Source organism: Podarcis erhardii, assembly GCF_964252035.2.
Source record: "Podarcis erhardii genome assembly, chromosome: 15".
NCBI classification, from domain to species: Eukaryota; Metazoa; Chordata; class Lepidosauria; order Squamata; family Lacertidae; genus Podarcis; species Podarcis erhardii.
In genome coordinates, this window is record NC_138505.1 from 23401089 (window position 1) to 23425077 (window position 23989).

Genomic DNA, 23989 nt, shown 5'->3' on the forward strand with positions numbered 1-23989 from the left:
TGCACACTTCATAGCAGCGCTTAATTTGTGTCAAACACTCAACCCCTTCAACAGCATGGCTTAAACATGGGCAGTTGCCCACTTAGCCGTGAACTGTGACAGGGTCTTCTTGGTGGCGGCTCCCCATTAATGGAATAATAATAATAATTTTTATTTATACCCCGCCCTCCTCAGCCAAGGCCGCGCTCAGAGCGGCTTACAAGCAATAATAAAAACAAGTTGAATGATTACAACTTAAAAACAAAATTAAAATACAACATTAAAATATTGAAACATTAAAATATTAAAATGTAGCCTCATCGCAGGAGGGGAAGGAAAAGAAAAAAGAAAGAGAGAGAGAGGGAGGGAATCAAATTGGCTCCAAGCCAAAGGCCAGGTGGAACAACTCTGTCTTACAGGCCCTGCGGAAAGAAATCAGATCCTGCAGGGCCCTGGTCTCATGAGGCAGAGCGTTCCACCAGACCACAGCCAGAGTTGAAAAGGCCCTGGCTCTGGTTGAGGCTAATCTAACTTCCTTAGGGCCCGGGACCACAAGGGGGTTGCTATTTATGGACCTTGAGGCTCTCCGTGGGGCATACCGGGAGAGGCAGTCCCGTAGGTATGAGGGTCCTAGGCCATGAAGGGCTTTAAAGGTCAAAAGCAGCACCTTAAATCTGACCCTGTACTCCACCAGGAGCCAGTGCAGCTTGAAAAGCACTGGGTGAATATGCTCCCATGGCAGAGACCCCGTGAGGAGCCTCGTTGCAGCATTCTGCACCCGCTGGAGTTTCAGAGACAGCTTCAAGGGCAGCCCCGCGTAGAGCAAATTACAGTAGTCAAGCCTGGAGGGGAGTGTCGCATGGATCACTGTGGCCAGGTTGGGGCGGGAAAAGTAAGGGACCAACTGCTTGATGCGGCGAAGGTGAAAAAATGTCACCTTGGCTGTTGCTATAACTTGCGCCTCCATGGAAAGGGAGGTGTCAAGGATTACACCCAAACTCTTAACGGAAGGCAATGGCACTAATTGGGCCACTGCAAGAGAAGGGAGTTGGTCCCTCATCCCCATGCCATCCCGACCCAGCCATAGGACCTCTGTCATTCATCCCCCCCCCCAGAATATAGTCCAGCCCCCCACAAAGTCTGAGGCACAGTGGACTGGCCCCCTGCCGAAAATGTCTGCTGACCCCTGAGGGTTATTTATTTTTAATAAATGTGTATATACTCATAACAATATCCAAGTGGTTTCCAACAATTATACATACACTGTATGTACCATACAATAAGTTAGTGGGTGTGACTCATTTAAATCAATAAAATCCCACGGGTTTACCCTGAGCAGGACTTAAGTTGGACACAATCCCTGTTTAGCTGTGAGAGCAGGTGAATTTCTCCCCAGAGGTTTTTAAACTGCTTTTGGAAGTTCTTTTTTTGTTTGTTTCTTTAGTCGTTAATTGTATTGTTTTATTTTACCTGAGGAGGGGGGAAACCTCCGTCTGAGGGAAAACCTCTGGCCGTTTAGTTTCATATTAAAGCATTAATCCGGGTTCAGTGCCTCAAAGCATCTATCTCCAAAGGCTGGGCTGGGAGAGACTCGCTGCCTGAAAACCTGGAGAGCGATTGCTGCCAGGGTTTGTGGACAATACTGAGCTCGATGGACCAAGGGGCAGCTTCCTATTTTCCTGCAAATAAAGTTGGCTCGGGTCGAGGGAGGGAATGTGCTTCGCCAGTTCCGCTGCTTCCTCCTCCTCCTCCAATCTTTCCCCGAAACCTTCAATAGGTGCCAGCCCTTTCCAAGGTCCCATTCAGGCTCGTCCTGCCGGCTACTTGCGCAAAGGAAAGGGGTCCTTTGTTTTGTTACAAGCCCCAGTTCCCGCCTCCAGCCATGCCTCTGCTTCTAAACTGGTTTATGCAGGAGGCGTCGTAGTCCCTGTTTCGTATTCCGCCTTTCCTGGAACCTCCTTTCCTGAACCTCTTTAGTCATGTTATTAGTTTCATATTGAAGCATGAATCCGGGTTCAGTGGCCAAAAAGCACCTATCTCCAGGCAAGGGTGAGGAGAGACTCCCTGCCTGAAAACCTGGAGAGCGATATATGCCAGGGCTTGTTGACAATACAGTACCAATGGGCTGACTTAGTTGCGTGGCGAGTTCCCACCCCCCACCAAGGATAAATAAAGACACCAGACACCAGAATTTAAGGTTAAATGGGCGAATTAGGCCACAACTTTATTGAATTCAGGAATGAGAGGCATTGGCTTAGGCATTGGTCCTATCGACTATCCGGCTCTAGCCCATTTGCTGGAGACACGGGAAGGGTTAACACTATAGAGGGGGAGTCTCCTGCTGAGTCAACTTGGAGCTCCCCCGGTCACCGGGGGCGTGCCTTAGGCCCACACCTCCATAGGCTTCGGACAGGGCCACGCCCCCCCAGAGTCCTTTATCGGATCACCCTTCATTCTCTGGGGGGAGGTGATGGCGTTCCCCCCCCCATCCTCTAAACCCCTTCTTACCAATGCCTAACCACCAATGCCGAGAAGTTGTGATGAGTTGCTACGAGGTAGGCGAAAAACCAAAAGGCTGTAAATTGCCAATTGGGAAAAATTCCCCTTCTTAACCGCCACACGAGCAATCGCTCACCGCCAATACTCTCATGCCTGAAACCAATCCCTTATCCCCTTTGCTATGTCAGACGGCCAAATATCATTTCCCGCATCCGAAAGATGCACGCCATCAAACCGGTAGAGGGCCTCGCAGTTGAAATGTATGCCCGGGTGGTCAATGACCCTGCCACCCAGGGCTGCCACTCTACGTACCACCGCCCAATCCAAGGCTTTCCTAGCCCTATTTATAGCTATCGGGCACCTGCAATCTCTCCAAACCCGCCTTTCCATCAACGAGGCCCAAATAATGGTGATGTTTGGGTAAGAGGCCTTAAACTCCTAAAAGTCACTAAAGATGTGCCACTGCAAGTCAACTGCCTTTCGGTAAGCTAGATCATTTTCTCCTAATTGTATCAGTAATGCATCTGGGGGGCCCTCTGCTGCCGCTCTGGCCTTAATTGCAGGCAACATTTCGGCCCAGCGCATTCCCCTCCGAGAGATCCAGGATATATTGATGCCAGGTAGTAAGTGAAGGCGTGGCCCGAGACTGGAATTGATGGCGCGGACCCTGGCCCAGTGCACAATGCTGTGCCCGATTATCCAAATGCGTGCCCTCATAGCTCCTGCAAGAGAAATTGAAAGAACCGGCCCCAGGTAAGCAGTGATAGGTTTTTTCTAACATAGAGCTTGTAAGCATCCGATTTCCAACGGCCCAGGTCCTTAATCCTCTTGGCAGTGAGGCCCAGGTGCATTGCCGTGGTGGCCGCTCCTATCCTAAAGGAGTGCACCGCAAACTCCGCGGGGGGTAAGCCGCATGCTGCTACTGTTAAGCGCATGACACGTGTGAACTGGTGCCATGTCAGGGGTAGGCCATCTGCATGGATCAGTAGTGGCCCTGCTGCATTAGTCCTCAGAAATAAGAAACGCCTGGTGTCCTTAACCGGACATGGGCCTGATTTTCCGGTTGTCAAGAGCCGAACCAAAGCCCCCCTCCCGTACTGATCCATTTTGGAGCTGCGTATCCGCAAGACTAGATCCTCCCGTGATGGTGTGACATCACTTAATAGCAAACCCCGGGAGGAACCTCGCTGACCCTCTTCATATACCACCTCACCAACGCGCAATGCTCCGAAAAAGGCAATAGAGTATGCCGCTGAGAATAAGCGGGCCTCGTACTTAGACCAGCAGACAGTTCTCAACTTTTTATGAATTTGATAAAGGATGCCGAATGATATTGGCCTTCTCGTATCGCAGCTGGGGGGCTGCAGCCTGCGCCAGCCCTCCAAGGCCCTCCGCACGACAAAATCGGCACACGGGTCAGAGGAAAACACTGCCTTGCAAAAGAATGATATTGCTGCCGCCTGTAGGTTGAGGGTTTTAGGGGCGCGGCCCAAGCGTCACAAGTGTACTAAGTAGGATAAAACCTCTGACTTGACGGGAGGGGAATTGCTTCTAGCGGAATAGGTTTTACTGCGGAATTTTAAGAAATCCGCCCAAGCTTTCTTATAAGATCTTAGCGTGGAAGGTGCCACCGAGGCTAATACTCCCTGAATCACTTCTGGTTCCCAAGACTCCACAGGTGCTCCGGGAACGGCTGAGGAAGCAGTTGTGCATCCGGTGCTAACAAGCGGAAGCGGTCCATCTGAAAACAAGATAGGGCATCCGCAATGTCATTGCTAACACCAGGAACAAATTTGGCGGAGAACTGGATGTTGCGCTCTAAACACCGGAGAACGAAGGAACGTAGAAGGGCACCCACCTTTGGGGACCGGGCGGCCTGCCTGGAAAGGACTGCTACTACTGCCTGGTTGTCAGTGTGAAAACATACCCTATGATTACTAAAATCCTTAGACCACAAGTGCACGGCCACTACAATCGGAAAGAATTCGAGGAAGGTTAAATCTCTGGTTATGGGGCCTCCCTGCCAGGCTGCCGGCCAGCGCTGGGCACACCATTGCCCCCTAAAGTAAACACCGAACCCAAGACAGCCTGAAGCATCAGAGTGCACCTGAAAGTCCACTTGCAGTGACAAGTTATCCTGCCACAAGGAAATTCCGTTGTAGTTCTCCAAGAACTTCAACCAGACTTCCAGATCAGATTTTACCTCTTTTGATAGGTGAACCCTGTGATGAGGGGATCGCAGACCTGCTGACAGCCTCGCGAGGCAGCTGCAGAATGGGCGGCCAGGGGAAACCACACGGCAGGCAAAATTTAAATGGCCTAGCAGTGACTGGATCTGCCTGAGGGTAACTTTCCTTAGGGGGAGAAGTTGCCGGATAAGGTCACCGAGCGCGATCAATTTCTCTCTGGGAAGTTTTGAGGTCTGGGCGACAGTGTCCAACTCGATACCCAAGTAAACCATAGTCATAGCTGGGCCCTGCATTTTATCGGCGGCTAGAGGAACTCCCAACTCCCCCGCTAAAGATGTGAAGGCTTTGAGAAGTTCTGAGCACTTCAGTTTGCTACCAGCCACGAGGATAAAGTCGTCCAGGGAGTGCAACACACCCTCGGAGCCAGTTCTAAAGCGAAGTGCCCAGTCCAGGAAGGTGCTGAATGCCTCAAAGGCTGCACAGGCCACTGAGCAGCCCATGGGCATTGCTTTGTCCATGAAATAAGCCCCTTCAAATTTGAAACCAAGCCACCGGAAATCTTCCGGATGTACTGGCAGGAGTCTAAAGGCAGACTCAATGTCACATTTTGCCAGCAGCGCACCCTTTCCAAATTTGCGAATCAGTTTGACTGCCTGGTCAAAAGTGGCATATCTCACAGAGCAAAGTTCCTGCGGTATCGCATCATTGATGGACCCTCCTTTTGGGTAAGAAAGGTTGTGAATCATGTGAAACTCACCGGGCGCTTTCTTGGGGACAATGCCTAAAGGGGATATGTGAAGCCCTTCTATTGGAGGAACTAAAAGGGGGCCAGCTACCCTTCCTGCTTTAATTTCCTTACTAATTTTCTTTCGGGCAACCTCGGGCATCTCCCTCACTGATTTTTGGTTTGGTGGGTCACCTGAATTGGGGGGAAAGCTACTAGGATCCTAAAACCGGTACTAAAACCTTCCCATAAATACAATGCGGCTGTTCTGTTGGGATAAAGCTCTAAAAGGGTTTTTAATGGGGTCAACTTGATAGGGGAAAAGTCCAGGCCTAGATCGAAATTACTGTCGGTTTCCCTGAGGTCCAAATGGACCTCCATGGCCACCTCTGGGTCCCTGGTTGTAGGAGCCTCTCCCAACCCAAAAGGGCTGCCTCCCTTTAATGCAGACGGTGGCTGGGTGGTTACCGAGGCATTTCTTGCACTCGTGGCTATATTTACAGATAGGCCACACACAAACCCCTTTGTTGAATTCCTAGCACAGGCGCCTGTTTCGCACTGGTCTTCCAGGATTTTGACGACTCCTGGGGCTTCTTTTCTACATAGGGATCCACATGCTCTGACCAATAGTTCAGGTCCCTCAGATCCCAGCGCGTGGAAGATAACAGCGAAGCATTTCTGCAGAAATCTTCATCATAATTTAGAGCAGCAGTATCCCCCGCTAATTCTCGCGCCCTCCTAACATGGGCCAGGTAAGCAATTAAATGCATCGCACGTTTTGGATGAGCCGCGCTGACCACACCCATGAACACCTGGAACCCATCCAGCCAATTTCAAAAGTACATTTGGCTCTGGGTGTTCTGTACCTGCGTTTCCCATCGCTGCACCGCTTTCCCCCTTTACCTGTCAACTTAGCTGGTGGTAACAATCTGAATATATCTATAAAGTCACCATTAAGGATCTTATTTCTCTCCCTTTGAGATAAATGATTCCCTAGGATGAAATCAGTAGACAGGTTAGTGGAAGTTTTAACATCCGGAACTAGTGTGCCGTCCTTCCATTCAAAGGAACCGTTAAAGGACTTGCGGTAGGAATTGGCCCTCCTTTCATACACCCATAAAGGAGGATCCACACAGTCCTCCCCGTGGCCCCAGTACTCCTCCACAGGAGCATCGCTATCTGAGTCGGATGAAGAAGAGGTACCTGATTCATCCTCTGATTCAGACCGCCTACTCTTCTTGCTCTTCTTCGATGTGTGCTTCCTCTTTTCTTTTCTCTTCCCTGAATGGCCATCCGGCGTGGCTTGTGCCGGCATGCTGAGCACCTGTGCAACTTGCAGTCCTTGCGCTTCCTCGTCCGAAGAGGAGCCTGAGGCGCCCTCGGCAGGTGCCGCTTGCGGTGGTGGGTTCTGAAAAAGACTAGGGACACCTGGGTCCTTTTGTGGGTTAGTAGCCCTAGAACCTTGAGTACTAGCCTTGCCCTTCCTGCCACCCCTCTGGCCCCCTTTTGCCTTGCCTGAGGTGACAGACTGAGTTCGCGTATTCTTTTTGGGCTGGGCTGTTGAATCATTGGCTGCTCTCAGCACTGCTGCGGTGGTCGTGGAGGTGCCGGGGCGTTCCACATCGTTAAGTGGCGTATCCGGGATGCAATCTTGGGTGAGCGCCGGAGGTGCCACTGCCACCTGGTCTGCGGGCCTGTATTGGCTATAAAATGTCTGAAAAGCCGTGAAAAACTGCACCAAAGCCTGTGGGTTATTAGGCACTACAAAAGCCTGAGGGTTACTAGGCACTACAAAGGCCTGAGGCCCCTCTTGGTTCCCTTGTGCGCCCCCAGATACGGTAGGCATTACAAAGGCCTGGGACCCCCCTGGTTTCCTTGTGCCACCCCAGGTACAGCGGAATTTTGCTGGTTCTCTTGAGCAGACATAGTTCGATACCCTTAATTAACCTGCTTCAGTAAAATCAACACCAACTAGTTCAGATTATATGCGCAAGCTACAAGCAATGTTACAGCAGTTCAGTATTGTCTGCACTGGTAAGTTCAAAGGAAAACCAAAATGCCTACACAATCTTCAACCAATTGTAATTAGCTGCAAGCAATATCACTGTAGTTCAGTATTGTCTGCACTGGATACCAGCGCCAAGATACCAGCCCACACCTCAAAGCAATGTATTTAAAGGAATGCACTTAGTGTAAGGATAATTAGCTGTAAAACGATCACAGTATTAATTTAAATTTTAATCAAACCCAAAGGAATGAAAAAGAAAACAAGGCAGTCCTGTTTTAAAGGCAGGAACCAGAATCAGCAATCTGGGTTTAAAGGCAGGAATCAGAACCAGGACATATGCAAAGCAAACCGGCTAAAGGATAGTTAATTCTTTAACTGTGTATTTTATAGAGACTCCCTGCCTGAAAACCCGGAGAGCGATGTCTGCCAGGGCTTTTTGACAATACAGTACCAATGGGCTGACTTAGTTGTAGAAGGCAGATTCCTATTTTCTTGCAAATGAAGTTGGCTCGGGTTGAGGGAGGGAGTCTGCTCTGCCAGCTCCGCTGTTTCCTTTTCCTCCTTTTGCCGAAGTTGGGGAAACCTTCAGATTGGTGCTTTGCAAGGTGTACCTATGAAGTCTCCTTTCAGCGTTGCTTGCCAGCCTCATCCTGCCAACTGCTTGGCAAGGGAAAGAGACACATTTTTCTTTTCTTTTTTTATGCAAACCCCAGCCATGCCTCTGGGGCAATTGGCCTCCTGGCCTGCAGAGGAGCTGTCTCTTTCTAAACTTGTTTATGCACGCAGGATCGCCCCTGTTTTGGCTTCCGCCTTTACTGAACTTTTTAATCATGTTGTTGGAAGGGGGAGGTGGCTCAAGGCGAAACAAACGCGCCCGCTAGGTTCTTTCTTCAGCCGCTTTTGGTTTGCTTTTTGGCTTCTGCTTTGTTTATTTATTTTGGAAAGTTGGCCATGTGAACGCCTTGCAAGCCGAAGCTGTCAAACCGCAAAGTTTGGTAGCGAAACTTAGGGCAAGCAGGGAATCAAAAGTGCAAAGCTTGGGGCAAGAGGCGAATCACGTTTTCCAAAGGCTGGAATCAGCAAGTGGAGCCCATGGATCAAAAATGCTCCTCACAACACCCAAGGGAGCTTTTTGCCAGGAAAGAAATTGGGGTATTTTGTCAAGAGCAGCCTAGGATTGGAAATCCATACCTGGAAGATGCTTTTCTTCAGGATTACTTGAAATCACAGCTACCAACTGAGGTCTGTATTTTATATATCATATTCTATACATAGACACACAGATATATATTTAATGCACACACACACACACACACAATGTTCTGTGACATCTAAAGACTCCTAGAATTGTAGAATTAGAAGGGACTCCAAGGGTAATCTCATCCAACCCCCTACAATGCAAGAATCTCAGCTCGTTTGCACAGACAATTTACATGGATTTGACTACTTCCTCTGATTTTTAAAAAAGCAAGACTGAGACTCTTAGGGCAGCACCCCATGCATCCAAATGTAGCAGCCTACATTGAATTCCAAAGCTGTCCTTGAATACCCTCCAATATTTCACAAATGGAAATAGAGACAGGTTAATAGAATTCCTATTCCTATACCAAGGACCGCTGCACAAGCCACCACTATCTTTTTTTTATATATAATATTTTATTAAGTTTTATCAAAGAAAAAGGTTACATAAAGAAAAACACGAAATAGTGTAAACATACAAAAAACATCAGAATACCATAAAAACAAGCAATTAACATATAAGAATAAAAAGAAAAAATCAAAAATCAAAAATAAAAGGAAAAATTAAAACCCTAAAAGAGAATTCAAAAAGTTAAAAAAGAAAATCCCTCTCTTTAATTTGACTTCCTCACACCCCCCTTTTATGTATTCCAATTTAAAATTAATTAGCAAATTCCTTCTTATTAATTTTATCCTTAATTATCTTTCTTCACATATTGTTTGTTCCTAATTTTCATCTAATATCTATCCCTTCTTTCATATTCTTTTTTTACCTTTTTTACTAGAACCCATTCATTTCATTTCAATGTCATCAACATTCAAAAATTTTACAATGTTTTTGTAGGTAGATTTTAAATTTCTTCCAGTCTTCTTCCAACAACTCTTCTCCCTGATCTCGGATTCTGCCCGTCATTTCTGCCATTTCCATATAGTCCATTACTTGCATCTGCCATTCTTCCAAGGTGGGTAGGTCCTGTGTCTTCCAATGCTTTGCGATGAGTATTCTTGCTGCTGCTGTAGCGTACATAAAGAAAGTTCTATCCTTCTTTGGCACCAATTGGCCGACCATGCCCAGGAGAAAGGCCTCTGGTTTCTTCAGAAAGGTATACTTAAATACCTTTTTCATTTCATTATATATCATCTCCCAGAAAGCCTTAATCCTTGGGCACGTCCACCAAAGGTGAAAGAATGTGCCTTCAGTTTCTTTACATTTCCAACATTTATTATCGGGCAAATGATAGATTTTTGCAAGCTTGACTGGGGTCATGTACCACCTGTATATCATTTTCATAATATTCTCTCTTAAGGCATTGCATGCCGTAAATTTAATCCCAGTGGTCCACAACTGTTCCCAGTCAGCAAACATAATGTTATGTCCAACATCTTGTGCCCATTTTATCATAGCAGATTTTACCGTTTCATCCTCAGTATTCCATTTCAACAGCAAGTTATACATTCTTGATAATATCTTAGCATTGGGTTCTAGCAGTTCTGTTTCTAATTTTGATTTTTCCACCTGGAAGCCAATTTTTCTATCCAAATTGTAGGCCTCTCTTACTTGAAAATAGTGTAACCAATCCCGCACCTTGTCTTTAATTTTCTCATAACTCTGCAATTTCAATTTATCGCCCTCCTGTTCCAAAATTTCCCAATATTTTGGCCAGTAGGAAGGTACCTTCCACTGAATCAAACCAATTGGCCTATCTAGCTCAGTATTGTCTATATTTGACTGGCAACAGCTCTCCAGGGGTTTGGACAGGGAACCTTTCCCAGCCCTACCTGGAGCCACCACTGGGGATTGAACTAGGGACCTTTTGTCTGCAAAGCAGATGCTCTTCCCCTGAGTTACAGCAAAATATTTTGCCCTCCACTGATTTAAAAGTCAGATGGGTGTTTGCTCTTTGCTTAAAAGTTATGCAAGAAGCCAGCAGTTTGCCCTGTTCCCAAGCTGCTGTCCACAGTTAAAAACAAACCTCACTAGTTGAAGCAGGTGAAAAGTGAACTATGTATGGGTCATGTATGTGCAGTTATTAAGTAGTAATTTTTTTAAGTGCAAGACAGTCTCCCAAGCCATGTTTTGGAGGAAAGTCCAAAAGTTCAGGCAGCGGGGTTGATTCTTTATAACATAAGCACATTTCAAATAACAACAGTACATAATACTCAGTTTAAAAGGATCAGTATAAGAGACAGGTGAAGTCAAACAGGGAGCCCAATACTTTGTTTTATGTTCTGCTTGCTGTGATGTTTTTATTTTATTTTATTTATTTTATTATTTATTTATACATACATACATACATACATACCGGTACATACTTGTCCATCTGCCCACATTCTTTTACTTTGCAGGTGTTTGCTGACGTATGTTTGGACCTTGAACAGTTTGGGGCTCGAGTGAAGGATGAAATTGATCTCCTGGGACACAAGTGTGAGATAAACCCTCCACAACTTAAGCAGTTCGATGCCTGGGGGCGGCGTGTAGATGAAATTATCACCTGCCCAGCCTGGAAGAGGATGAAGGAGATCTCGGCTGAGGAGGGGCTGATTGCTGAGGCTTATGAGAGGAGATACTCTAACTGGAGGTACAAATTTAGTTGACACCTTCAGACTCAGTTGGCCACACTTCAGGGCGGCGAACATGTCCATATACCTCCAGTACCATTCAAAATGAAATGTCCCTACAGTGGGGATAGTGCCACTTTTCTAGATGAAAGCACTCCCACAGTAGAACTCCCACAGCATGTAATGATTGGCCACCGATTTGGATGGCTTTAAAAGTCAGCAAGGCAAATTCAAGTAAGGCTACTATCAATGGCTAGTAGCTATGATGGCTATGTTCTGTCTCCGCTGTTGAAGGCAGTAAGCCTCTGTACCCCATTTGCTGGGAATTGGAAGTGGGAAGACTGCTGTTGTACTCATGTCCTGCTTGTGAGCTTCTCATTGAGGCATCTGGTTGGCCACTGTGAGAACAGAGTGCTGAACCTGATAGGCCTTTAGCCAAGCTCTTCTTGTGTAGCTATAATCCAGCTGAGATCTCTCTATAGCAAATATATTTTCCCCTTGGCATTTCTAAATTCAGCAAGGCTTTGTTTCTCCTTCACAGCCGCGTTCATCAGATTGCCAAACTGTACATTTTCGCACCTTCTTCTGGTCTTTTTTCATGTCCTCTGGCCATGACTGATGGAGCAGCAAAAGTAATAGAGGTGAGATCACAAGTCAGTGCTCAGCAGGTAGATCACTATATTGCATTGCTCTGAATTAGACTAAGTTGGAGGTTCATTTCTGGAATGCTGCTACCAAAGTAAAACGCCCTACCCATAAGTTCCCCTTACCAAAAAACAAAACCCCTATCCACAACACTATTATTTAGAAACTTTGGAGAGCTGCTAGACTAATACTGAGGTAGGCTAATGGTCTGACTCTATATAAGACATATTCCTCAGTTCCCCAAGGCCTTCCCTAACAAGGCCAGATTGGGAGTTAGCAAAACTGGTGCATACGTGGCATCCTGGCTCTGCTTAGATCCAAAGTGATGCATATCAGCCAGCTCTGCTGAAAAACCTTTTGGCCATTATCTCAGAGGCAGATCTTTGGCAACACAACTGGTTCCACCACACTGGGCTCTGAGCCTACAGGGCACCATAGTGAACAGAGCAGAATGGAAGGCAAAGGCCGGGGGTGGGGCTCCAAATTTTGGCCTTGCACAGGGCGCCACTGAAATTTAAAAGATCAAAGTCTAACCCTAACTATCTGGAGTTGTTGTGTAAGAGCTCTGTGGGAAAGGTCCCTTGCCTGACTTTGCAGCCCACCCAGCCCTAGCCAGACTGTCATGGACTGGTTGGATGCAGAGGAGTGGTGGGAGGCACCAGCAAGGGAACCACCAGGCAGAGAAGGCTCAGAGCCAGGGCATTTGTGGTAGGACAATGATGCGGGGTCAGAGGAAAGTGTTGAAAGCTGAATAAGCAACAGGGTTTAGTGAGCAGGAAGAGGCTGTGGCGGAGGGCAGCCGAGCCTCAGAGGTGTCAGAGGAATGGGGCCAGGAGACAGAAATGAGGGAGGCTGCTGAAGAATTCAGGGAGTCTCCCCCTCCTGCTGAAACCAGCTCTCCTCCTACCTGGTCTCCCAAAGCATGCAGAGGAATAAAGAGGGAGGAGCAACAAATGACAGGACAAAGGAGCTTTGGGCTGCTGTGGAAGGAACCAGGAGAGGAAATCCTGTTTGTTGTTCTTTCTCCCGTCTGTTTCCTGCAACTCCCAACAGTCCTTGGGTATCCCCAAACCCCTCAAAGAAGTTTTTATCCACTTGACATCTCGTGACCCTGCCAAATTCTGGACTTCTGGCCAGTGGATGACTGAACGCAGAGGGGGCTCTGATGTTGGTAAGTGTACCCCAAAGTGGGAAGTCTGACACAGAGTGCAGTACAAAATGCCTTAAGAAATGAGTAGTGGTGCAGCTAGATAATGTTATATACCATCAGCCTAGTGGTCTGTTGAGGCAAGAAGAGAGGTTATTTAGATGGCCCTGTGTATAACGCCTGTTGAGAAATGCACAAATAACATTTCTCCCAACACCTCTTCCATTCCATGCTTTTAACTGCTTCCACATTTCTAATTGAAAAGAAAATTGAACAAATGAAAAACAGTTTACCAACCTGGTAATAAGAAATATAATACTCTTAAGCATGTGCAGTCTCACAGTTTAAAAATTCAATTAACTCACAGCACCACCATGACTATATGAATAAAATTTGATAGTTTCTAATGCTTTCTCACGTGATTCTGTTAAACTTGAACTTAGATCTATCCGCAGGCTTCTGGGGAAACACAGCCAAATGGGCAGGGTATAAATAATAAATTATTATTATTATGTCACATAGGCCAGGCCCACAGTAATCACCATGGCAACATTGCTGGTGGGAAGGTAATATATAACCAGTCCGATGGATTGCAAACATTGTAGCTGCTTAAGTTTTCCTATTGCTCATGTTTCACCTTAGGAACATAGGAAGCTGCCTTATACAGACAGGGTTTGGGGCAAGGGCCTTTGCCAGCCCTACCTAGAAATGCTGGGGTTTGATCCTGGGAACTTCTGCATATGAAGCAGGTGCCATGACCTTTTCCCAAAGTTACTGAGGTGCCAACTTCTTTTTTCGCTACACTGCTGAATGATAAAGTTGCTTTTTCTTCTGCTTGAAGCCAGTGCTGGTTATTTGTGAAGATCAGCAGCAGCTAAGACTGGGTGTTCTTTTCTTGCAGCTAGTGGCACAGAGACAGTAGCCCTGGAACTCCCTGATGGCAGCTACAGTCTCCATGGCTTGAAATGGTTTACTTCGGCCACCGATTCAGATATAACTTTGACACTGGCAAGGAGCATGACTGCTGATGGACAAATACAGCAGGTCAGATTCCTAACTGGGGAACCTGAAGGACCAGCTCACAAGCAGTAATCAGTAATGTGGAAGTGGGGTGAGAAACAGGGTCCTTCACTGGCCATTTTGACAGGCGTTGGGGCCACTTACCTGCTACTCACCTGCCATCACATGATCCATTGGGCTTTGCTGTGTTAATCAGCTGATCAGCGCTTATAGCTTATACCCACTTTGGGCAGGAATCAGCTGCACTAACAAGCTCTGAGAACTCTGTAGCACAGCCAATCCCTGCAGGGCTTGTATCATCACCGAACAGCTGATCAGCACTGACAGCAAACCTTGTTTGCTAAGAAACTAGCCAGCATAGTACACTTTAAGGATCCTGATTGTTCCCTTACAGCCATGTCTTTACCTGCCACATCCTCATTTCACATACGATGTCAGGTGAGGATCAGGTGGGCTTGGTTTGCAGAAAACAGCTTCACAGGCCAAAGAGAACCCTTGCCTGGCCTAATTTGGTTCACAGACTGGAGGTTTCCCATTGCTGCACTAATGTATTGCACAATGTATTCATTCTAGCTCCGTTCTCCTTGTTACCAGTCAGTGTTTCTCACCTTTGCATTCTCTGCTGCAGGGCTCCCAAGGTCTGTCTCTGTTCTACCTGAAGATGCGCAATGAGGAAGGGAAGCTGAATGGGATTGAGATACAACGGCTGAAAGACAAGCTGGGCACAAGGCAACTGCCAACCGCAGAACTCCTCCTAAATGGAGCCAAGTCACTCAAGGTGAGCAAAAAGAAAAAGGTGTGGAGGAAAACTTCCTCCAAAGCTCAGTTTCTACTTCCCTGGTATAAGACAAATGAAAGCAAGGTGCTCTGGAGCAGGGCAGCTCTCTGTGGATTTTGCCCATGCATGGAGCTGCCTTGCAAGTGCAGAAGCAGACATCTAACAGCCAAAGCAGCATGGATGAGAATTTCCGCCTCCTTAGGAAGACCAAGTTACTAGCAAGAAAGAAACAGCATCAAACTGTTGAACAGTGCCTTCTGGAGTACTGTGGTACTCAGAGGAAGACTAAGAGCAGGCCAATGCACTCTGTGGCCTCTACCTTACAATCTCCTCACAGATGGGGAACCTCAGACCTGGAGGCCAAATGCGGTGCTCCAGGTCTCTGTATCTGGGCCTTAAAACTCCTCAGGCCACACACCCTACTGGCCCTAATTTATACCCCAAGGGCTTTTTTTTCTGGGCGGGGTGGAATGTGTCCTTGAACTCCAATAATGGCCTTTGTCTGGATGGAGAATAAAGAAGTGTGTGTGTTGAAAGTAGATTATTGTCCATAATCACTTTTGCCTTTGGTCCCATCCACCACTGGCATCCTTGAAAATTTGTTCCTTGGCCTTCATGCCCTTTCTGCTTCTGTTATGCAGATCCTTACCAAAGAATTGCATCAATCGTTTGTTAGCATGTTTCAGGTTTGTTTTGCTTACTGAGCTGCCCCCTCACCCCATTCCTGTTGTTTTTACCCTATGAGCTGCTCTTCCCTTCCTAATGGCTAGATATGTATCTATGCAACTGTGCTGTGTGTACGTATTTCTTGACTGAAGAATTTGTGCAGAGTTCCCACTGCTCTGCTTAGGAGTTACGGGCAGGCGGAAAGGGTATTATAGGCTTTTATGCCCCAGGGAGAACATGAGAGAAAGCAAATGGATTCCCTTTTTACTAAATTGCAATCCAGACCATGCTAATTAACCTTATTCTGGCTTTTTCTGCTTCATGCTTCCAGATCTCTGCAGAGGGCCGGGGTGTGGCTTCCATTGTAAACATGCTAACCATCACTAGGATCCACAATGTCATTTATGCAGTTGCGTGCATGAGAAGGTAATTCATGTTCTCTTCCCTAAGACCTACTGGGTCCTTGGGATTATTTATGGCTCTTTGAATCATGCTGCTGTCTGAATAAGCATTAAAGTAAGATGAGGTTGGCTGTGAAAATGCTGTTAAGAAACTCCTGGTTTCCAAATTGTGGTAGTAAACTACAGTTCCCAGGATTCCTTGGGAGAAACTTGTACTTGCAGTGTATGGTGCAGATGGTAACTTACTATCTCTCAAATAAAAGCACTGCTTGTGAGCTACAATTAGCTACCTCAGTCAGAAATCTACACAGAGGAAGAATGAGGAACCTGAGACACTCCAGATGTTGTTAGACTACAGCTCCCATCATTTCTGACCATTGGCCATGCTGGCTGGGGCTGGTGCAAGTTGTAGTCCAGCAACATCTGGAAGGCCACAGGTTAGTCACTCCTCTCAACAGCTGTGGCCTTTGCGACCTTGGGGCATATCTTCTCACATGTGACCTTTGCATTTAATTAGCTAAAAATTGCCTTCCATCTCCAGAGTGATCACCCTGGCAAGGGATTATGCCACCAAGAGGAAAGCCTTTGGAAAACCCCTGAAGGCTCACCCTTTGCACATGCAGACTTTGGCTCGAATGGAGGTGAGCATTCGGAGGTGCTGGTTTTGTTTGACCTTGACCCTTGAGGTCTTCCCCTGCCACCTATGAAGCACATGAGACTCCCCTCCACATTCACGTTCCTCTTGGTCGTGAGGTGAAGGTAAGCTAAAATCCTTAAGACATAGGAAGCTGCCTTAAACTGAGTAAGACATCGTTTTCCATCTAGTTCATTACTGTCTACATTATCTGGCACTGGCTTTCCAGTGTTTCAGGCAGGGAACACTTCCAGCCCTACCTGGATATTCCAGGGATTGATCCTGGGACTTTCTGTATGCCAAGCAGGTGTTCTGCCACTCAGCTACCACCCTTGCACATTATGAAATCCTTTTTTCTGCAGCCAAGTGATACTTGTTGTAAGAACATTGTGTGCTCCTCCACCCTGCCCTAATGATCCCACGCTGTCTTGCTCCTGCAGGTTCAAGCTCGAGGAGCATTCCTGCTGATGATGGAGATAGGGAAATTGCTTGGACTGGAAGAAACCAAGAAGGACACTGAGCAAGACCAGCATATGCTTAGGCTGCTGACGCCTGTTGCCAAACTTTACACTGGGAAACAAGTACTGTTTCAAGGCCTAGAATTTGGTTTCATGGTTTAGTTACATATTGGGCTCTGAAGCAAAAAGGGAGGATTCACAGAGGAGCCAGATGCTAATTGTGGGGGAGAAGAGGAAAGAAAAGGAAAGAACAAAACTTGGTAATTGTTTAATGGCCAAGTGGTTGTGAAATAGTAACACCCTGCCAGGGTAAGCATATTCAAGAAATTAAACTATTATAAACATATTGGAATTATAGCTACTCCGATGTTTTCCTGGATGGGCTTCTGCCCTAGGGTGGTCCCTTAGCCTTGATCCTCTTTTTCAACAAGCCTTTCCCATCCCCAGATTCTAGACAGTGCAAAGTGGGATAGTGCAAATGTGCCGCATTTCATCTCCCCAAACCCCAGTCTGCTGACAGGTCTGTAATGCGCTTTAGGTGTATATGAAGTGGTCAGAGATGGGCGGAGACCAGGGGCAGATCTCTGGGTGTTCAAGGTTAATGGGAATGTGCACATACCACATGTCTTTGTTGCAGGCTGTTGCGGTTACCTCAGAAGGGCTGGAGTGTTTTGGAGGGCAGGGCTACATGGAAGATACAGGCCTGGCAGGAATTTTACGGGATGCCCAGGTATTAAGCCACACACCCACACCCTGCAATAAATGCATTTTTCTTAGCTTCTCCTTCTTTCAGCAGCCTATATCCTATAGCAATGCTGTTGAGGTAGAGCAGGGGATAAAAGCTGGCTTCAGAATCTTGGTGGTGGCTCCATTATTTGGAGTCTCCAGGGGCTTAGACATTGCTTGTCACAGTGGTCTAAGCTCACAATAGAATTAGTTATTTTCACTCTTCTTTCAGGTAAAAGTTCTGAGGGTGAAAAATGTACTCTCTGCATCTGTTTCTCCAGGATTAAGAATGCACCAGCTGTTGATACAGAATGTCTTAGAAAGAGCAGCTTCAAACTGTGTCCCTACAGCTTGTAACTGGATTTACTTGCCAAATACCAGGGACTTCAATTTAACGGCAGGTGTTAATCATGAGTTAGATACAATCCCTTAGTGCCAATGTTATTTCTTCAAAGATGAATATTTATAGTAAGCCGATATACGTCTCCTGAGATGCCCCAACCCTCTGTCTGCTGTAACAAATGAACACAGCTGGCAGATTGTGAAAGGTGGACCAGTTCTCAGCTACAAAGAGCACTATCAAGGAATAGTTATGGAAACACAAACAGGCTATATTTGGGAGGGGCATTCAAAAATATTAGTTGGAGGGCAGTGTCCACCCTGCCCTAGATCAAGCAACACCCCCAAAATGTTTGTTTACAAATTAGATATAGGCCAGGTTAAGATCAGACCACAAGATACACTGCAGACACATGAAATGAAGTCCTGACAATCCCTTCTCTATTGCAAAGCACATCTGGGAGATTGCATTTCATCAGAGAAAGGCTGGGGGCACGTGTCACCATTCCACTCTCACTTGTTAACAGCGGTCTTCTGTTCTTTTTTGGTGGCCGGGGGCGAGTGTGCACTAGGAGGGGGCCGGACATGCAGGGCCCAGAGAACCCACCATGCCAGGTTTCCCTCACCGCCAACACTGCTAAGTGTTGGTACATGGGGCATGGAGGGTTCACGGAGCCTGCGTGCTAGTTCATCCCTGGCCACCAGAATCAAGCGGGGCTACGCCCCTGCCCACCCATGCAGGGAGAAGCCTGGCTGACCGACATGGCCCTTGGCTGACAAATCCCCATCCCACCCTGACGCTGGCCAGGCAGACATTCAGCAAGGGGGCTGGGGACACAGCTGCCAGGCCAGGCCAGGCTCCAGGGCTGAGAGACCCCCAGCAGCAGGCAGGTGGGGCAGGAATCCCTGTGTGGCTCACACCCCCTAAAAATCATGCGCCTGCTGCTCTCCCCCCTGCCCCATGCTATTCCCCTGCTTGTTAATATAGTCTGGATGGGAACATCACAGATCATAGAAAGCAGCTGTCGGGAAAGAGCTCAGCATCCTCTGCTACCCAAAGCTGCTAACTCAAAACTGTGCTGACCAGTGTATTTTGTGACCAGAAAGGGCAATTAATTTTTTCAGCTTTCTGCGTTTATTTTCTTCAGTCTTTGCCAGCTTGGTGCCCTCCAGTTGTTTTGGACTACAATTCTTAGCAGTCCCAGCCAGCACAGCCATAGAATGCTAGAGCTGGTGGGAGTTGTAGTCCAAAACATCTGGAGGGTGACAGATTGGCAGAGATTGATATATTGCAGAGATTTCAGGAACGATATTTCATCTGGAGTGACATGCAGTTGCTCTTACTCTTCCATCCATTACTAGTCTAACATCTCAACTTTCCCTCAACGTCTTAGATTTTGGCTTCCCTTGTCATTTTGTTTGCTGTCCCACTTTTCTCTGACTCCCTGACAGGTGCTAACTATCTGGGAAGGAACAACCAATATCCTCTCTCTGGATGTTCTGCGCTCCCTAGTCAAGAGCCAAGGAAAAGTGCTGGATGCATTTTTCTCTACTGCCCAGGTGAGCATTCCTCAACAAGGACACATTACTGTTAATGCCACTGCTACAAATGTAATCCTAAACTATACCTACCTTCCAACCTGGTGCCTTCCTAATGGTTTTGACTGCAATTCCCAACAGCCATGGCCAACAGAGTTGCGCTGGCAGGGGCTGATGGTGTGTGTGTGTTTGTGTGTGATTTTCTGGTGCCAGAACCCTAAAGGCCATATTGTTACAATGTGTGGAATGAACCTCCTGCTAAGATGGCATCTGCAGAAGGCTCTCACCTCCAGAGCATAATCATTGACTGGATATATAGGGGGTGAGATGAACGTTCAGGTACCGTGGTCCAAAGGTCTATAGGGTTTTATACACCAAAACCAACACATTGAACATAGCCTAGTTTATGGCTGAATCCCTCTGGAGGGCACCATGCCGGGGAAGGCTGCTTTAAGTCACTGTTAAGACTGCAGAAGGTGGAAAGGAGTGCATAAGCCACATCCGATCCTGTGCCCTCAGCTGTGATGAAGAGATTGCAGCAGCTTGTCTGTGCTGCACCCTAGAGTGGTTTTCAAAGAGACAAAGCTCAAAAATCATGAATATAAAGACGAATGGTTGTTTCCTAGAGTTTGTGAATAGACATTTGTGTAATAGGGGCCAAAGTATTTAAGAAATCACTATACATTTAACCATCATGCTGGCTGGGGCTAACAGGAGTTATAGTCCAAAAGGCAGAGGGCAACAGATTGAGGAGAAGGCCACTATTAAGAGGTGACGAAAACATCTAGCATAGATGGCTTGATTCTTAGTCATGCTGTAAAATGGAAGGTTATACCAGCTGCACTTATACACTGCAGCCGACACACTAAAATGTCATGAAACACAGTTTGGAAAGCTCTGACTCAAGGTTTAACATATTTGATCCCGGCTGTATTTTTGTATTTCATTCCATCTAACATAATGTGTGTTTATTCTATGACAAGGGAGGGGGACATGACCCTCCAGATGTGATTGGGAAGCTGCAACATGGGATTTGGAGTCTCCATCAGCTAGCTGGCATGGGCACGATTCAGGAATGATAGGTGTAGTCTAAAAATAGCTGGACTCCCCCCTCCCCATTGCACTATGTGATAACGCTTACGTATGTGATAAAGTGGACTCAAGTTCTTAAAAGTTTTAAGGTACCCCAAGGCTCAACATAGTTGTCCAGAAAAAAATGTAAACTTTGGTTCAGATTTGCTAACAGCTGAAAAGATGGTTTAGATTGGACAGCATAACTGGCTGTTTCGAGAAACACTGATTACCATATGATTGATTTCCTTGCAGGCCAGGTTGAAGGTGGCGCTTAGTCTCTCTGAACTGGAACTTTCTGTGCAAATAGTTCAAAATGCTCTCCACAAACTCAGACAGTTCACTCAGAAAATAAGCTTAAAGGGGGAAGCCGCGATGCAGCTGTCTGCAAGAGACTTTGCCTATACTCTGGCACGGATCTATGGAGGTAATGAAAAATGCTGTTAAATAATCACTTTGCCAGCTTACTACAGAATGATGTAGAATTCAGTGCAGTAGGCTGAAGCTTATGATCACCAGGCATTTCTGGGTGATCTTCCAACCCAACTCTGAACTGCGAGTCGCTGACCAATGATTAAAAAGTGGCATTTTTTTGACTGGATGCACAGCGACGTAGCAAGTGACTCATCTCAGGCAGGAGTAAAATGTCTTAATGTAAAAGATGCAATAAATTTACTTTGGGATAGGGAGAAGACATCCATAATTGAAAAACAGCTGTTTCTAATACTGTGACAATCAAAAGAGGATTTTTGACAGGCACAAAATGTGTTCTGGTTCCTGATACAAAGGAGAGTCTGGCTCCCTCAGTACAACTAACATCATATGGCACATAGCAGTACACAAGAGGGCAGCACCAAATCAGTGGACATCAAAAAGCACAGAACTGAATTTATTGGAAAGCCAGCACATCAAGCTGGAATAGTTTATTTTCATTGAGGCACTTGTTCCTAAGAACATGTCTCGGAATTCTTCAGAAGATGATGGATACACAATCTCCTGTCCGTGTGAACTGCTGTAGTTTTAAGCAAGCAGGCTGCCAGGGATCAGTGTAATTTCAGAGAAGCCAATGGCCAGGTCACCTTTCCTTGTTGCTCCCAATCACTGCCATTTTCTGTTCCACCACCTGTGACTACCTAATCTATTGACTACTTCCTCAGGCATAATCCATCTGGAAACGTTATCTTCATTACCTTCTAGTTTAAATCCTATTTTTCAGCTTTTACCTCTGGAATTAAGTTTGGCAAAGACAAAACACCCGGCAGGGGTGGGAAAGAGATAGCACTAGATCTTTGGACTGCTGTTACTTTAGTGGCATTAGGTGTATATGGGGGTGGGGGGATGTTCACAGACTAATCTGTATGCCACAAAACATGCAAATAGGATATGACAGAAGGGTGGTGAGGGGTGGGTCTAGGGAGAGTCTTAGGGGCCAGGTTAAGTGGTGCTTGAGGGCCATATTTGACCCATGAACCTGAGGTTTCCCCTCCCTGCTGTAGCAGAATATGTTAGGGTATGAAATCTAAGACGCTGGCAAGTTAGCAATGTCATGTGACTTTAAGTAGTCAAGCTCGTTAAGTTGTTAAGTTGCTCAGTATATAAAGAGTGTTTGTTTTCTCTGCCTGTGGGGCGTGAAGCAAAAATGTCTGAAAGCTCCGGAGGTGTTTCTGTTATCTTTCCGCAATAAACCTGTCTTTGGAAAGACAGGCTTCCCTGTGTCGTTATTTCTTTGCTGCTAAGACTCTGAAGCTTGTACTGCAACAAGAATCTCTGCACTGGACTTAATTAATGCTCTGCAAAGAGAACTGTTGCTGGTTGCGCAGCGGAAGCGTTTACTGGACCAGTACACAAACTCTCTTAGAATAATGTTACTAGGACAATAGCTCAGTAATGCTAACTACCTATATATTTGCTTTACCTAGGAGTTCTCCTACTGGAATATGCTGCCAGGCCGAATGCATCAGCCACAGACATCTATACTGCTCAGAGGTATTAAATAAGCTTAGTCCATCTTCCAAAGCAATTTCTAAGATGGCACAGACATATTCATATTTTTAACTGCTTAAGTAAGGGGGGCAGTCCTGGAATGCTGAAAGTCAGTGCAGCTGTCAAGGCTGAAGAGAAGCAGTTTAGATCGGACAACCTCTCATACGGCTCTGGGGAGCCAGGCTGTATGCATGTAGGGAAGCGAGAGAGGGACATAATGAGAGGACAGAGCTGTGTGATATTGGTGGGAGGCGGTCAACTCTCACATAAGCATTTCAGAGTGGTCAGTCAAATCTATCCAGTAGGCTGCCCTGTGCTATTTGGTTTTCTGAAGGGACCACACGTGCCTTGTGACCATTAGGCTTCAGAACATGGGTGGCAGAGCAGATGGTCTCAAATCTCTTCACTAAATATAAATATTAAATGTTGATGCTTATGCTGAAGAGATAATATTTAGTTTCCCACGTACATCAGGGCAGTTTCTTGCAAACCTTTAGCCAGGCGGGAAACCTATGGCCCACCATAAGTTGTTGAACTAGAACTCCCATCAGCCTTGATGATTGGCCACGCTGACTGAGACCGATGGGAGATTTAGCTCAGCAACACCTGGAGGGCCATGGGTTCAGCACCTCTGCTTTATGCAGTAGGAGAATACCAGATTTCCAGTTTAAATCAGTTGTACACAAAGGGCTTTGCTGCAACTCTTACAGATGGTGTCACCAAGACATGTGCCCTGTGGACAGTGAAGACAAAGCTGGGTCTTATAGCACTGGAGCAGCTTCTCTGGATACTTCCTTGGTTTATGACAAACACCCAGTTCTGAAAGGAAGACTGTAAGAAGGAAGGCAGAAGAGATGCCATGCACTATCCTGGAATAAAGAAGTTAGTGGGGAGAGAAACAGTTCTGATACAATAAAAATGGTATTGCTTACCCTGAAGTAAGCTGGCAGAGACTGCAGTAAATAAAAGTAGAAAGTTGAGAAACAAACAGCCTTTGTCACAAAACACTGCATTCAAGTGTGTGCATCCAACTTTTTTCAGTTATTAATTTTTAACAGCCATGAGGATATGGAAAGGAGTGTATGAGCCCAAGTCTGGATGCAATCCATGGCTGCAAGTCACAGTTGAACAGATCCCCAAGTTACTCTTTGTGCCTCTACCTTAATGACATAGAGGTATGTTATGACCACTCAGCATAATCAACTTCTAGCTCATTATGGAATACAAACCAAACCTGACCTGTACGGACAGTGGCATTGTGTCAAAAAGTTTGGAATGTGGCTCCTCCATTGGACACCTACTTAGCTCCCAGTTACATTTCATATACACTTGTCAACAAACACAAAGATATTAACAGGGCTAAATGATATAGGTTACAAAGCAGT

At 46.3% G+C, this 23989-nt stretch overlaps 1 protein-coding gene and 1 long non-coding RNA gene across 2 annotated transcripts in view; one reads left to right on the forward strand and one right to left on the reverse strand.

The window, feature by feature from the left end:
• The window catches only part of LOC309330502, a 26028-nt gene extending 9107 nt beyond the window's left edge, over window positions 1-16921 (reverse strand). The window contains exon 1 of the long non-coding RNA XR_014151451.1: window positions 16647-16921. This is a non-coding gene — a long non-coding RNA (uncharacterized lncRNA). The remainder of the gene's footprint in view (window positions 1-16646) is intronic.
• Window positions 8477-23592, forward strand: LOC309330351 (acyl-CoA dehydrogenase family member 11-like). The gene is made up of 15 exons (XM_081841889.1): window positions 8477-8641; window positions 10985-11217; window positions 11739-11838; window positions 12896-13013; window positions 13891-14033; window positions 14638-14787; window positions 15785-15879; window positions 16396-16495; window positions 16929-17069; window positions 17584-17676; window positions 17905-18069; window positions 19464-19571; window positions 20877-21048; window positions 22541-22607; window positions 23315-23592. The coding sequence occupies exons 1-15, from the start codon at window positions 8492-8494 to the stop codon at window positions 23439-23441; spliced, it is 1962 nt and encodes a 653-aa protein (XP_081698015.1). The 5' UTR covers window positions 8477-8491; the 3' UTR covers window positions 23442-23592.
• Window positions 23593-23989: the final 397 nt, after the last annotated feature.

Excerpts from the sequence above, each read along its gene's own strand:
- LOC309330351 (XM_081841889.1), top strand. The coding sequence starts at position 8,492 with ATGGATCAAAAATGCTCCTCACAACACCCAAGGGAGCTTTTTGCCAGG. Across the intron at positions 14,788-15,784 it reads ATGGAGCCAAGTCACTCAAG|ATCTCTGCAGAGGGCCGGGG; the intron begins GTGAGCAAAAAG and ends TCATGCTTCCAG. Across the intron at positions 22,608-23,314 it reads GACATCTATACTGCTCAGAG|ATGGTGTCACCAAGACATGT; the intron begins GTATTAAATAAG and ends CAACTCTTACAG.